Source organism: Girardinichthys multiradiatus, chromosome 14 (genome assembly GCF_021462225.1).
Source record: "Girardinichthys multiradiatus isolate DD_20200921_A chromosome 14, DD_fGirMul_XY1, whole genome shotgun sequence".
Classification (NCBI taxonomy): domain Eukaryota; kingdom Metazoa; phylum Chordata; class Actinopteri; order Cyprinodontiformes; family Goodeidae; genus Girardinichthys; species Girardinichthys multiradiatus.
In genome coordinates, this window is record NC_061807.1 from 13499748 (window position 1) to 13515202 (window position 15455).

Consider the following 15455-nt stretch of genomic DNA (forward strand, 5'->3'; position numbering starts at 1 on the left):
GTGCAATGAATCTAAAATATATGAATGTTAAATTTTCATCATGACATTATGGAAAATAATAAACTTTATCACAATATGCTAATATTTTGAGAAGGACCTGTAATAGCACTAACAATAGTCACAGGGAAACTTATGACTGTGAGTGAAATACTTGCACTGTAGAGCTCAGAAAAATGGGTCAAATGAGACCTGAACAGTGTTTAAGGATTACAACAACATTTAGGGACCAGAGAACTACTTCAAAACTTTTTATTTTTTTATTTCTTCTTTTCTATTCACATAATTGTTGGATGTTACGATCTTCTCTCCTCTGACCACTGACATAAAGCTTAAAAGATCAAACTTTATAGTGTGTAGTTTGCTTGTATTTTCACACTTCAGGCGAGTACTCGACCAAGACCAGGGCCTCATCTATAAAACTGTGCATAGGGTCAAATGCACTGTTCAGTTCCCTGATTTATTCATTCCATACCTCATTCATCAGTGGAGCTTTAGTGTCTGTCACAATCTAAATTACTATGACTATCTAAAGTTACCACTTTTATGCACATCAACCTTTTCTTTGAACGTGGTTTTTTTTGTCTTCAATTCTAATTTTAAATAACATAATTATTAATTTGTCAATTATAATTCAAAGCAAAACCATTTTTTCCATTTGTTTATTTTTTTTTTCTTTATCATGTCACTTGCCCTTCCAGGATTGAACGCCTGTGGAGAGATGTGTACATCCAAGTCCTGGACCCATTCCATGTTGTCTTTCGAAACCTGGAAAGCGAAGGAATGTTGAATCCTGATGATGAAAATCATCTTTTTGCTCTCCACTGGACTTTTCTGCCTCAACTACAGAAGCAACTGGCCTTCTTCGTGGATGCATGGAACCATCATAGTCTGAGAACAGCAGGTAGCCATTCTACTTACCATCTCTGGGCATCATTCAGAAACCTTGAGGATCCTGATGAGGTATGTTAAAATGGTTGAGTGTATCATATTAGGAGTCATCATTTAAATTAAATATTATAAAACCCTAAAATTATGTGGCTACATTTCTTTAAAAATTAAATATGTAAAGGAGTCATCACCTTAAAATCTAATTTTTCCTTGTTAAAACATTTCTATTATAGTTGGACCTCAGTTGAAACTTGACTGAAAATTGAACATTTTTGTTTATGCATACATACATTACAAGAAAATTAATTTGTGAAAGCGAGGGGGACAGCAGCGAACCCTGGTCCAGCTCTGTCCATTGCCTCCGACGTGAACAGCTTCTCAATTGTGCACCTCATTACCATTATTACAATGAGCATCCAGACCAGTCAAAATCTCATGTGTAATTTTGATACAATTACAGAAACACGATATGTTAAAACACCAGGTGATGACTCCTTGAAGCTTAGGAGAGCTGATTGCATAGTTTAACATTTTTAAACTGTAATTGTTAAACTTACAGTGAAACATTTCAAGATATGTTTTGTATTGTGTTGTATCCAAACAAAGCCTTATTTTTCTGAAACAGTTACAACGTTTATGAAATATTTTATATTATTTAATATTCTATATTTTAAATTCCAATACTCTTTTGTGTTGAGGTGGAGGCAGACTATGGTATTGATTGGGATGGACCATACGGATTTGATGACATTGGAGATCAAAGGGAACAAGTTGAAGTACCGCAAGTGGAGCTGCAGCAACATCTGACAGAGGAGGACACTGCTAGCTTACCTGACCCCAATGTTCATCCTTCTTGGATGCACTGGACATCTACACAGCCACACTACAGCAGTTGCTGCAGTGACAGTCACAGTCCTCCCCTCCACTCTATCCAGAACCACAACCACTACTGATATGGCAAGAATTAAACCCAGCATTCTTAAATACTGGCAACAACATTAGAGTTAATTAAGTTCACTTGTAAAGGTTGTGTGCATTTTAGGTGCATTCTGGAAGCAAGAAACTGTTTTTTTTTTTCTTTTTGAAGTTGTCTTTATTCCACAACCTTAAACATTTGTCAATAAAATATCACACTCCTTCCTTAACTGTATGATATTAAAATGTCAACATTATTAAACGGTTTAAGGGGGTAGTTCGTTATGGAGGTACTTTTGTATGATTGACTACAAATATATTCAACATGAGAGTAGAACTATCTTTTCACCAACTGGTAAAAAATAAAGAGAAGCGTCACTAAAATTTACAAAAACTATAAACCAGACATGGAAATGTGGGAGTTAGGTTTCTCCTACTCCCTACCTCTGCTTTAAAGCAGATCTCAGATCATTCCAAACCCAAAGTCCGTAGATCTCACAGATGCTTCCAGGTTTTCTTTGAACGCCTGGTAACTTTGGCACTTCAGTGGGAGTTTCAACGTTGTGAGGCAGGTTGAAGCGACTGGCAGAGTAATTTCTGGAGATACTTCAACATAAAGGTATACTCCAACCTGTCCAGAACTTCAGGAGTTGTTGTAGTTCCTGAGAAGACCATACAAAGACAGTATTACCTTTTTGAAGTTTACCCAAACATTAGTCACTGCTTCACTGTAGAGTGCTTTTAAAAAATTGGACTTTCTACAGTAAAATAAAACATTGTCCACAAAATGTTATTTCTCGCCAACATGTTTCCATAAATACGGACTCGATGTGAATAATCAGCAATAGCTCTAGGATATGAAGAGTGTTCTGAATCGGATCTGTTTTAACGTGTTATCTGACCTTTTTCAATGTAATCTCTCAAAAAGCCTGTCACCAAGCATGTCTCCTCCACGTTGCTGTGGTCATCCTCATCCTCACTATCTGGCATTGGCCAGATGATCCTTTTCAAGATGGTCTAAGAAGTAAAAACATTTTCAAAGACTATCAGTTAAAAAGGCATATCAACAGAGTAGAGCTACTTTGCAAATATCACATTCAGAAAAGTACAGATAAAAAAGGCAACCTTAATTGTATATAAAAATGGAGGATTGTTATCGGAAAGATAGAAATACAAAATGTTACACTTAAAGCAGTATTCTAATTACAATGAAAATTACCACAATGATATTTATGTAAACAGTCAGCAGTTTCTTATTAGAAGCCAATTACCTGTGAGTCCATCACTTGTTCTGCTGATTTTGGGAAAAGTACCTCGGCTAGGGCTGGACGCTCTTTAATCATAGTGAGAACAACGCTCTCTTTCAGCCCCTTACGGAGCTGCTTCATTTGTGCTCTTCTCCGTTCAATGACCTATAAACATAAATTATCAATAAGTTTAAGTACAATTTAGATACAGTTGCTGGTGGAAAAAAAAAGACACTATTACACTAGTGAATCTTTTTTACAATATACGTAGCATAATTTGGTTTGGTTGAACTACTTTTATTGTTTTTTACCCAATAAAAGGGTTGAGAATTAAAAAAACGACATACAAGGAGGTAGCCTAACTAATGGGTGAAATTTGTATATGCAAAATTTCATATATATGTGTGTGTGTGTGTGTGTGCATGTATATATATATGTGGCTATTTCAGCAGCAAAAAAAAAAAAATAGAATAAATGACAAAAAAAAGATAAAGTACTTAATTTCATTTATAATTATTCATATACCGCATGCTGTAGAATTTTCTCTGCCAACCACCTCCTGTTGTTATCGTTGATGGGAGGAAGATCCCAGCCAAAGGCTAAGTTGTTCACCTCACATCGTTCCTGTTCTCGCTGACTATCAAGCTGCAATTAATAAAGTAAGGCAACGGTATTTCACTTTTATGGTTTATGCTTTTATGTTAAGCACAAAGTAAACATATTTGCAAGAAAGCATAGGAATAATCAATTGAAGTGAATTTAAAAAACATTTGTGTCATGAAAATAAAAACAACTTCACACACCACATCAAGGACATCTGTATCAGGGCAGTCAGCAAGCTCAAGTGCAGCAAACTCCTGATTACTTCCAACAATTAGCTGCAACATTGCTGGACTCAGTCCAGTCAATCGAGGGCCTCCATGAATAAAAGAATGTCCTATGGCACGTCCAGCTACTCGGAAAAGGTCTCCATCAATCAGGGCTTTGGAAGTGGATGGGACCTTGTGATCGCCTGTCCCATTGAACAGAAGAGTTCTGCCAGTGTTCTCTGAGAGTAAAAAAAAAAAAACAAAAGATACAAATAAAAGCTGATTTCTGCTGAGACAACATTATCCTGAGGTTTATCAATTGCAGTTCAAGGAAATATCTAGCTCTGATAATGATTTACATAGTGTCACACAAACAGATTTGGGTGAGTCAAAATACCAGACATGAGAGAAGACAATTTACAGTTAAAGAACACAATGCAATGTAATGCAGTTGTCAATTTGAGATCAATTTTGGGCTTTAGGGCCAACTAATCAGAGCCAATTCATCCAACCATTACTTGTGTTTGATTAAAATTGTATGTTTTTTTTTACACAAAAAACAATACAATAAACTTATTTTAAAACTCACCAAAGTCAAGGTTGAAACCAAACTGGATTTTTTCCATTACTATAGACAGGAAATGCTGTTTTACATCATCTCCAATAGCTGCATCACCTGAAATACAAGGACTTACCCTGTAGACTTAATAGGACTGTATATATAATGTAAGAGTCATTTTCAATAGGTTTTATTCATAGCTCGACAACTTTCCGAAGGTGCGCCTGATCATGGTTGTTATTGTGACTGCTGTGGTAAGGCACATCTGGATTAATCAATTTGGCATGTAATGTAAAACAAAAAAAATAAAGGAGCTGCTTTAATCTAAGGAAGTAGTGGAGCGGGGCATAAAGACTATTCAGCTAGTTAAAGTTTTTACTTCAGTTTTAAGTTGTAATCACTGTTCTTGTTAGAAATGTTGCAGTAAAACACATTTAATGAAAGATACCTACCAGTCAGTATAACAGAAAATGGGCTTGCCCAGTCAATTCCCGTTTTTTTGTAGAAAGTCAGAATCTCCCTTTCACGATCTTCCTCGGTGGATCCGAGGTCCAGCCTGGCAACCAATCCTGGCTTGAGTTCAGCATTGCTGAGCAAGTGATGGCAAAACATGTTGGCTGCCTTGTAAAAATCAGGCTCTGTTGTCCATTCTGAAAATCAATTAATTATAAGTGAAAACTGGAAAAAGATTTATTTTTTAAAAGTTTTTTTAGGACAGCAGCTAAAAGTTCCTTCTATTTTGTAAGGACAATATAAATATCAGTACTTTTATCCATTAATTGTTTATGGTTATAAACAATAAGACAGTTGCACCTTCAGAGCTACTACTTTAATTTTCTTCAAGTGGATTTTGGTTGCTTGATGAGCTAGCAGCAGCTGAGGTTCCTGCCTGGGTATTCTCAAGGGTTTTGAATCTTGGAGTTATTTTTCCTTGGAGTGATAGCAGGACATTGTTAATACACTAAAGGAATCTAAAACATCAATAATAGTTCAGTGTGTGAGACACTAATAAAATTAAATATTTTTTTGGGTCAACTGATGTTTTAGGAACATAAAATGTCTGTAGGACTTCACAATTTACACTATACAAATTCATGTATAAACAAGAAATATGTCTCACCTTTCACAACAGTCATTGTGGCCTTGAATCTCAGAGAAGCTAAATATCTCTGCACAGTAGACACATTCCACCAGTGGTCCAGTTGTTTGAGGAGTGGGGGTCAAACTGGGAGGATCCTGGCATAAATGAGACAATAGTAACAAATATCTTTTTGGAGTGGCCTTATGTAAATCACAGCTGCCCCCACTCCAAGTTCTTTGCTACACAGGCCTTCTGGAGTATACCCATTCTGTGGGCAAGGAATGATTTCCAAGACCTTGGACCTTGTAGAGCCCCGGCTCCGCAGGAGTTGAAACCGACCACAGTACTTCAGTTGTGGAAAGTTCAACTCTATGTGATCAGAAAAGTCAGATGCACCACAGTATTTATCTGAGAAAAAAAAAGGTATTGTAACCAGTTTAGGGGTAAAATGTAAACATTTAACTTTATTACAACATCATGGTGTCCTAAAATTAGATAGCTGACCAATTTTTGACATTTAAAGTATCACAGGTAAGGCATTGGTCTTACTGACTGATGGCCTCACAACTGGTCTAAATGTCAATAACCCCCTGCACTTATACTTTAATTTCTTTCTACTTTTAGTTAATTATGTCTTAATTTAGTTTACTTTGTTTCAAGCACATGGCACATTACAGACAGAAAGCAATACACATGGGTTTTGTTTCATGTCCTTTTGTGTCCAGTTCAGTATGTCTGTTTTGTCTTTTGTTGGGCAGTTACATCATTAGTTTGTTCAGTAAACTCACTTTATATTAAGTTTGTATTTCTTGCGTTGGGTTCTGCTAACCCTAACCTCTTTTGGGTAAATAAAACCCCTTTTTTCAGTCAGATATTATTCAATACATACTTGTAGGCATACCTGGGAATGTGATTTTCCTTTCCCCTAATCCTGCCCTTTCAAGCGTTCTTTTTGCTGCTGCGGTTGGGATATCACTGTCCTTTCTTTTAGCCAGGCAGAAGAAAGCGTGAGTGTATGTGGTCTTTTTACATTTTTTGGTCATGGTGGCTAGTGAGGTTGACTTCCGTTGTACACCTCGTGCAGGGTAAGGACCAAACAACCTCAAAACCTCAGCTGGAAGAAATATGGGTTGGAAAGCAGAACATAAATTCAACTTAATTGAACTTTATTTTGAATATGTTAAAAAGAAGAAACAGAATTAAAAATAAAATAAGGATATAGTGTAGTTATACATAAACATACAAACATAAATGGTGAGATAAACATAGTCCAACATTTTTTTGATCAATTGATATTTTTTGCTTAACATTTTAATGCAGAACAGTAAGATTGCATGATGTAATTTAATTTCTATCATGTTGAATTAATAGTAGAAAACGTATACAAATTTACAAGGGTCTTTGTTGACTGCAGCTTGTTAGAAGCCTAATGGCTCCAGGCATACACACTGATGTCAGACTTGCTGTTGTTGACACTTAAGTTAGTTGTTGAAACAAATGGTTGCTTCATTATATTCTACTGTAACTGTAACTTCAGTTAACAAAATAAAAAAATCACTGATACTTGTCTGGCGGGCCCTAACACTCAACAACAGTGTATCGCGTTGACATGACATCTTAAAAAAAAAAAAAACGATCTCACACGTGCATGTTAATTTGCTGGCTTTTCTTGGTAAAACCTTACCTCGAGCATTGTTACGGCGCTCAGGAGCATTCGGCGTTGCCACAGGTGCGTTGGAAGAAGGAACTTGTTCTAAAGCAGCAGCGGCCTCCCTCAGTAGTTCTGCCACTGTTTTGGTCATTGTGGTTGCTTACTCTGCGTCCAAATAGTCAGACCCACACCGGCAATTCAATCAGTTTTCCCGCACGTTTGCAATGTAATGCAATGCAGACGTGCACAGCGCCCCCTACCGAACAAGATGGGTAGCTCGGTCAGCGGGGAGCTGAGGGAGAGCGGCTGCTGACGTCACTCTGCTGCGCCCGCAGCTCGGAATGCTTTTTCGTTTTCGAGTTCTGGGCAGTACTTTGCGGGCAGACCACGAAAACGAAAAACAATGTCTTTTTCATTTTCATTTTCATTTAGTGAATGAATGAGCAGTCTTGAAGAAGAAAATTAAAATGCAAATAGGATGATTGATTACTAATTTTATTTATGAGTCAAACAATGCAGCCACATTCTTAAAATGAAAAAGCATTTCTGGAAATGCTTTTTCATTTTCAAATTTTACATTTCAAATTGAATTTTGGTATCTATTTGCTGGGGTACATTTTGAAAAATAAATCTCAAATGTTTTTTTCATTTTAATTAAGTGAACGAATGAGCAGTCTTGAAGAAGAAAATGCAAATGCAAATAGGATGATTGATTACTAATTTTATTTATGAGTCAAATAAAGCAGTTTCATGGTGGTGCAGTTGGTAGCGCTGTTGCCTTGCAGCAAGAAGGTCCTGGGTTCGATGCCAGGGTCTTTCAGCATGGAGTTTCCATGTCCTCCTCGTGCATGCGTGGGTTCTCACCAGGTTCTCCGGCTTCCTCCCACAGCCCAAAGACATGCCTGTTAGGTTAATTGGTCACTCAAAATTGCCCTTAGGTGTGTGTATGGTTGTTTGTGTGTTGCCCTGCGATGGACTGGCGACCTGTCCAGGGTGTACCCTGCCTTTTGCCCATAGACTGCTGGAGATAGGCACCAGCTCCCCTGTGACCCACTATGGAATAAGCGGTAGAAAATGACTGACTGACATTATGTTAATTAAGTCGATGTACAAGTCCTCAATGAGCTGGGTAATGTACCAGTAGCATTTGCAATGCTGTTCACTTTAGTTTATGCACTCAATCTCAGCTACCCCCCCAGAGTGGAAATACACTTTCGAAGCTCTGCAGAAACTCATCATGGGGCTTGATGGACAGAGGTTGTCTAAGAAACAGCAGGTGCCGAAAACCCTACTTACGCATTAATATTTTGTTGGGTAGCTGTTAGAGGTCTTCAACAATGAAAGTATCCCAGAGTCATGTTGGGGAGGCAGGTGGGGAGTCGTTCAGTCAATATTAGTGTTTTAAAATGACAGTCTGTTTTTATGTTTCAATGCTCCCAGTTGTTGCAAAAAGCCTTCTGTTCCGTGTTAATCTATTTCTGTGTTAACAATGCTTCAAATTGTTGCCTTGTTTGAATTTGAAGGACATGTGTATGAGTATTTCAGACTATTTTTCCATTAAAAAAGAAAGATGACAATAGGTAAATCTGTTTAATCTGATTTTGAATTTTAAAATTAGACTGAATTTTTAGCATTGCATATTATAGCATTGAAATACTCGTACTCGTCATCTTCTGCTTCATCCGGGACCGGGTTGCGGGGGCAGCAGACTCAGCAGAGACACCCAGACGTCCCTCTCTCCAGACACCTCCTCCAGCTCCTCCGGGGGAACCCAAGGCGTTCCCAGGCCAGCCGAGAGACATAGTCCCTCCAGCGTGTCCTGGGCCTTCTCCCGGTGGGACTTGCCTGGAACACCTCCCGAGGAAGGCGTCCAGGAGGCATCTGGTATAGATGCCCGAGCCACCTCAACTGGCTCCTCACCCTATCTCTAAGGGAGTGCTCGGCCACCCTACGGAGGAAGCTCATTTCAGCCGCTTGTATCCGGGATCTCGTTCTTTCGGTCATGACCCAAAATTCATGGCCATAGGTGAGGGTAGGAATGTAGACCGACCGGTAAATCGAGAGCTTCGCTTTTCGGCTCAGCTCTCTCTTCACCACAATGGACCGGCACAGCGCCCCCATTACTGCGGCAGCCGCACCGATCCATCTGTCGATCTCCCGCCCCATTTTTCCCTCACCCGTGAACAAGACCCCGAGATATTTAAACTCCTCCACTTGAGGCAGGAACTCCCCTCCAACCTGAAGAGGACAAGCCACCCTTTTCCGGTCGAGAACCATGGCCTCGGACTTGGAGGAGCTGATCTTCGTCCCAGCCGCTTCACACTCGGCTGCGAACCGCCCCAGCGCATGCTGTAGGTTCTGGCAAGTTCAGGACCACGTCATCCGCAAAAAGAAGAGACGAAATCCTCTGGTCCCCAAACCGGACCCCCTCCGGCCCTTGGCTGTGCCTAGAAATCCTGTCCATAAAAGTTATGAACAGGACCGGTGACAAAGGGCAGCCCTGCCGGAGTCCAACGTGCATCGGGAACAGGTCCGACTTAGTGCCGGCAATGCGGACCAAACTCCTGCTCCGCTTGTACAGGGACCGGATGGCCCCTAATAAAGCCCTGAGTACCCTAATTGAGGTACTCAGGGCAGATCTCATCCAACCCTGAAGCCTTGCCACTGTGGAGCTTTTAAACCACCGCGGTGACTTCAGCCTGGGTGATGGAGTCCAACCCTGAGTCCCCAGCCTCTGCTTCCACCAGGGAATGCGTGACGGCAGGATTGAGGAGATCCTCAAAGTACTCCTTCCACGGCCCGAGTTTTTGCCTCTGCCACAGCTCGGGCCGCGGCACGCTTGGCCTCACAGTACCTGTCAGCCGCCTCAGGAGTCCCACAAGCCAACCACAGCCGATGGGACCCTTCAGCTTACTGCCGGTGTGCACCACCGGGTTCGGGGATTGCTGCCACCACAGAACTTACAGCCGCAGCTACGGGCGGCAGCATCGACAATAGATGCGGAGAACATGGTCCACTCGGACTCTGTCTCCAACATCCCCCAAAATCTGGTCAAAGTTCTCCCGGAGGTGGGAGTTGAATGTCACATGCCTCGATTTTGTGGTCCTCATGAAGGTGTCTTGAACTGCTCTTTTTCTGACCCGTCACCTACAGCCTGTTTGCCATGGGAGACCCTATCAGGGGCATTTAAGCCCCAGACAACATCCTCGAGGATCATTCGAGCACTTAAACCCTTCCACCACGTTAAGGTGGCGGTTCATGGTTGAAGTAGTGTATCTGAATTTTTTTACACTGAAATTAAACCTTCCTATCTTTATTAGTGAATTTTCACCTGTATTTTTCAGTATTTTCATATTCAAAATCAAAATTAAATTTTTTTTTAAAATGACATTGAACTAAATGAAGTTTGTGAAAATACAAAGTTTAGATTTCAGTTGCTAAATTTTAGAGACGCCAAATTCAACCAGCAAAATTCAGCATCAAAATACAACGTCTTAAATTTATGAAAACAGCTGACATTCTAGATCAAGTCAAACCAATATCCAGCCTGTTTATTAGGTCTTAATGTAAAACAAACCAAAATTGTGTCAGCGTTGCTGGAGATGATAGCTGACTAACAGAAACAGCTGGACAGATGAGTTACCAGCTGTTCACTTTATAGAAAACAGTTTTACATGAAACCCTGATGAAAAGGCTGGATATTGGTTCAACTTTATCTATAATCTATTGCTTTTCCCTGGGATCTCAGCTGTTTCAAATTGAATTTCAGACTGCATATTTCAATACTGAATTCTGCCGGTTAAATTTGACTGCTTGTTAGAATTTCTATTAGAATTATTTTATTTAAATTTTTTTGAAACATGAAATTTTGATTCTGAATATGAAAATAGTGAAGCATTGCTATTGAAAATTTGAAGCAGTAAATTCAGGGTAAAAGCAATTCAGGTACACAATTTCAATGCATTAATATTCACTGGTAACAATTCTACTTCATTTTTAATTCAAAATCAGATGAAACAGATTTACGCCATAAATAGAGGGCTCTGTAGTATATATGGATTATACTTATACTACTTATATATGGATCAATTGGTTAATTGGTTGATCCATACTGGTTGTACACGGCGCTCTGTCAAAATGTTTCAGTACGACTGGTAAACTGCAAAGCCGCACCGCTTGCAGCATTACGGCTACCGTAGTCAGGGGCGTCGCCGAAGTAATAGCGGTAAACACCTGTACTGTGCTTACTCCTAGTCCAACACCACTTGTGTGTGTATAACGTTTGAATGTACTGTTGCAGGAATTGCCTGAACTATATGTGATTAGATGCTCAGTGTGTGGGGTGTATGTTTCGTGTGTGTGTATGGAAGATGTTGACATTACTCCTCCGGACAGAGGTGGCGCTGTGTGCTGCCGTAGCTGAGAATCAAGAGTGAAGGAGTGACGTCGGTATTATTGTGTGTGTGGGGTGGGTAGAGACGGCGACCGGAGCAGCGGTGTATGAGTCTTTAAGCCCTGTGTTTTTACGTGCTGCAAAGTCATTAAAAAGAACCCCGAATCTCGTCAACAACTCAGTGTTTTGATGCTGTTTCTTCATGCTCAACTCAGCAACGTATGAGTGAGGGAGTTAACCCCGAGGAAACTAGTAACTTCGGCCCTGGAGAAAGCGTCTCCCCTGTGTCATCAGACTACGGTCAGGGGACAGAAACAGGAAAGGTTAACAGTACTAACGTTTGATTTAGTGCATCAAACTGTTTCTTTTACGTGTTTACTGAATCAGGGAAAAGTTCCCTTTCACGTTTTAACTAACGTTTGATTTCAACTTCAACTTCATAGACTCCAATGCATTCCTAACGTGCGGTTGGCTCTATTCAATAGATTTCTATGTAGAGGAGACCTTACCATGAGAGTGAATGGAGTTATTAGAACGCTGGTTTGTAGTGTATTAATAAAGTTTGACTGACTGACTTATCTGACTGTTTTGTTGACATTCTCTTTAGCACAGCTCCATCTAGTGGATGCATAACGCAACTCCAGTCAAACGTTTGACTGCAGTAGCTTCTATTCTATGCGCCTTATAATCCGGTGCGCCTTATAGTGTGGAAAATACGGTAATTAAAATCAGTTAAAGTTACTTGTTCAGCCACAGATTATGGTAGGAACATCATTGAAACAAAATACTGTCATTATTACAAGCTGAAAGTAACATTAATACAACAATATGACTGATTGCCAAAGAGAAAACTAGCAGGAATAGTCTAGGAATAACAATTTTAAATGATCGTGATGATATTTCTCTTTTTTGCCCTGATCTAGCACCCCTGTGTTAGTTGATTAAAAGTATTCCTTCACCAACCTGGGTTATGATGTGAACAAATATGCTCAATTAAATGTACCAACAACCATTTTCAAAAAGGAACAGTTTTTCAAATTACAGATGGAAATCAGGTTGCAAGTTAGCCACAAAGTAATCAGAGAGCTGAGGAGAAAAGTCTTGCTGTGTTGTCTTACCTAGAAATGCTAGGATAGTCTTGGCTGCTTTTTGGGTCGAAACAAGTTTGTCTGTAAACACACGTCAGCAAAACAACATCAAGTTCAAAGACATTGTAAAACATTTCTAAACTGCATGGAAGATGTTGACATTACTCCTCCGGACAGAGGTGGCGCTGTGTGCTGCCGTAGCTGAGAATCAAGAGTGAAGGAGTGACGTCGGTATTATTGTGTGTGTAGGGTGGGTAGAGACGGCGACCGGAGCAGCGGTGTATGAGTCTGTAAGCCCTGTGTTTTTACGTGCTGCAAAGTCATTAAAAAGAACCCCGAATCTCGTCAACAACTCAGTGTTTTGATGCTGTTTCTTCATGCTCAACTCAGCAACGTATGAGTGAGGGAGTTAACCCCGAGGAAACTAGTAACTTCGGCCCTGGAGAAAGCGTCTCCCCTGTGTCATCAGACTACGGTCAGGGGACAGAAACAGGAAAGGTTAACAGTACTAACGTTTGATTTAGTGCATCAAACTGTTTCTTTTACGTGTTTACTGAATCAGGGAAAAGTTCCCTTTCACGTTTTAACTAACGTTTGATTTCAACTTCAACTTCATAGACTCCAATGCATTCCTAACGTGCGGTTGGCTCTATTCAATAGATTTCTATGTAGAGGAGACCTTACCATGAGAGTAAATGGAGTTATTAGAACGCTGGTTTGTAGTGTATTAATAAAGTTTGACTGACTGACTTATCTGACTATTTTGTTGACATTCTCTTTAGCACAGCTCCATCTAGTGGATGCATAACGCAACTCCAGTCAAACGTTTGACTGCAGTAGCTTCTATTCTATGCGCCTTATAATCCGGTGCGCCTTATAGTGTGGAAAATACGGTAATTAAAATCAGTTAAAGTTACTTGTTCAGCCACAGATTATGGTAGGAACATCATTGAAACAAAATACTGTCATTATTACAAGCTGAAAGTAACATTAATACAACAATATGACTGATTGCCAAAGAGAAAACTAGCAGGAATAGTCTAGGAATAACAATTTTAAATGATCGTGATGATATTTCTCTTTTTTGCCCTGATCTAGCACCCCTGTGTTAGTTGATTAAAAGTATTCCTTCACCAACCTGGGTTATGATGTGAACAAATATGCTCAATTAAATGTACCAACAACCATTTTCAAAAAGGAACAGTTTGACATTATGGAAAATAATGAACTTTATCACAATATGCTAATATTTTGAGAAGGACCTGTATATATATATATAGCAAACGAGTGAAATTAAATGTATCAACTGCCACTTTTAAAAATGAACAGTATTTTAAATTACAGATAGAAATCAGATCAGGTTGCAAAGTGTTTAAACAGAGAGCAGAGGAGAGAAGCCTTGCTGTGCTGCCTTACCATCAGCGATGACGCAGAAATCGAGATTTTGTTGTAATTACCGAAGAAAATCTATCACTGTAAAAACATAAGTCAGCGAGAAACAACATTAAGTTCAAACACAATGTAACACATTTCTAAACTGATGAGCATGTATGAAATAGCCTCAGTAAATATAAAAATATAGTCACTGTTGAAAATCTAATTGAAATCAGTTAAAGTTACTTGTTCAGCCATAGATTATGGTAGGAACAGCGTTGAAACAAAATACTGTCATTATTACAAGCTGAATGTAACATTAATACAACAATATGACTGATTGCCAAAGAGAAAACTAGCAGGAATAGTCTAGGAATAACAATTTTAAATGATCGTGATGATATTTCTCTTTTTTGCCCTGATCTAGCACCCCTGTGTTAGTTGATTAAAAGTATTCCTTCACCAACCTGGGTTATGATGTGAACAAATATGCTCAATTAAATGTACCAACAACCATTTTCAAAAAGGAACAGTTTTTCAAATTACAGATGGAGATCAGGTTGCAAGTTAGCCACAAAGTAATCAGAGAGCTGAGGAGAAAAGTCTTGCTGTGTTGTCTTACCTAGAACTAAGATTTCACCGATGAATTTTAAAATCTTTACACCATTAGACATTCCTGTAAAAACACAAGTCAGTAAAAAACAAACACAATGTAACACATTTCTAAACTGATGAGCATGCATGAAATAGCCTCAGTAAATATACAAAAACTGTCTTACCTTTATCATCAATGTGGAAGAGTAAATCGCTTTTAATAACTAAAAAAGCTCCCACTATAACTGTAAAAAAAGGCAAAGAAAAAAAACATGAAGTTCAAACACAACAGTTCACAATTGATGAGCATGTATGAAATTGTCTTAGCAAATATACAGACTGTCAATGTTGAAAACCTAATTAAAATCAGTTAAAGTTATTTGTTCAGCCACAGATTATTACATGTCAATATTACATGCTGTAAGTAATATTGATACAACAATATGAGTACTTCTGAGAAAACTAACAGAAATTTAAATCTACTTCAGTTAATAAAAAAATGCTAGACATTGTCAGACAGAATAAGTCAGTTAAGAACCAAAATCAATAAAAACGTACGTGAAATTGCCAAGGCTAAAATAATTAATTTGTTCATTTCTTTTTCTTTCTTATTATTAACTTTCTTTCTATTTTTTTTTTTTTGGGAAGCATAGTTCAACCTCAATCTTATTTATACACAATCAAGTTGAAGAACCAGTCTATCCAGACCAGTAGTGGGAGGGTCATGGTTAAAATGAGAATGGGTGTGAACCATTTGTAACTCGGTGCTTTCCATTTCAAAGATAATCTCCTTATTACATTGCTTCATGATCACTCCTTCATGATCTGCTGGCTGGCATGAAGGAATGTACCCTGT

The 15455-nt window shown here is 39.0% G+C and overlaps 1 protein-coding gene and 1 long non-coding RNA gene across 2 annotated transcripts; both read right to left on the reverse strand.

The window, feature by feature from the left end:
* Nucleotides 1-235: 235 nt before the first annotated feature.
* LOC124880075 lies at nucleotides 236-7477 on the reverse strand. The gene is made up of 11 exons (XM_047384971.1): nucleotides 7184-7477; nucleotides 6401-6613; nucleotides 5539-5907; nucleotides 5232-5348; nucleotides 4871-5068; nucleotides 4449-4535; nucleotides 3854-4098; nucleotides 3576-3695; nucleotides 3075-3215; nucleotides 2706-2820; nucleotides 236-2465 (listed from the first exon to the last, which is right to left on the reverse strand). The coding sequence occupies exons 5-11, from the start codon at nucleotides 5028-5030 to the stop codon at nucleotides 2359-2361; spliced, it is 975 nt and encodes a 324-aa protein (XP_047240927.1). The 5' UTR covers nucleotides 5031-5068; nucleotides 5232-5348; nucleotides 5539-5907; nucleotides 6401-6613; nucleotides 7184-7477; the 3' UTR covers nucleotides 236-2358.
* Nucleotides 7478-7968: 491 nt separating this feature from the next.
* Nucleotides 7969-15230, reverse strand: LOC124880076. Its single transcript, XR_007041230.1, has 6 exons — nucleotides 15158-15230; nucleotides 14785-14844; nucleotides 14628-14681; nucleotides 14048-14104; nucleotides 12662-12712; nucleotides 7969-8026 (listed from the first exon to the last, which is right to left on the reverse strand). It is a non-coding gene; the product is annotated as an uncharacterized LOC124880076 (long non-coding RNA).
* Between the last annotated feature and the right edge of the window lie 225 nt (nucleotides 15231-15455).

Excerpts from the sequence above, each read along its gene's own strand:
- LOC124880075 (XM_047384971.1), bottom strand. The coding sequence starts at position 5,030 with ATGTTTTGCCATCACTTGCTCAGCAATGCTGAACTCAAGCCAGGATTG. Across the intron at positions 4,536-4,870 it reads ATTTTCTGTTATACTGACTG|GTGATGCAGCTATTGGAGAT; the intron begins GTAGGTATCTTT and ends CTTGTATTTCAG. Across the intron at positions 3,216-3,575 it reads AGAAAATTCTACAGCATGCG|GTCATTGAACGGAGAAGAGC; the intron begins GTATATGAATAA and ends TTATGTTTATAG.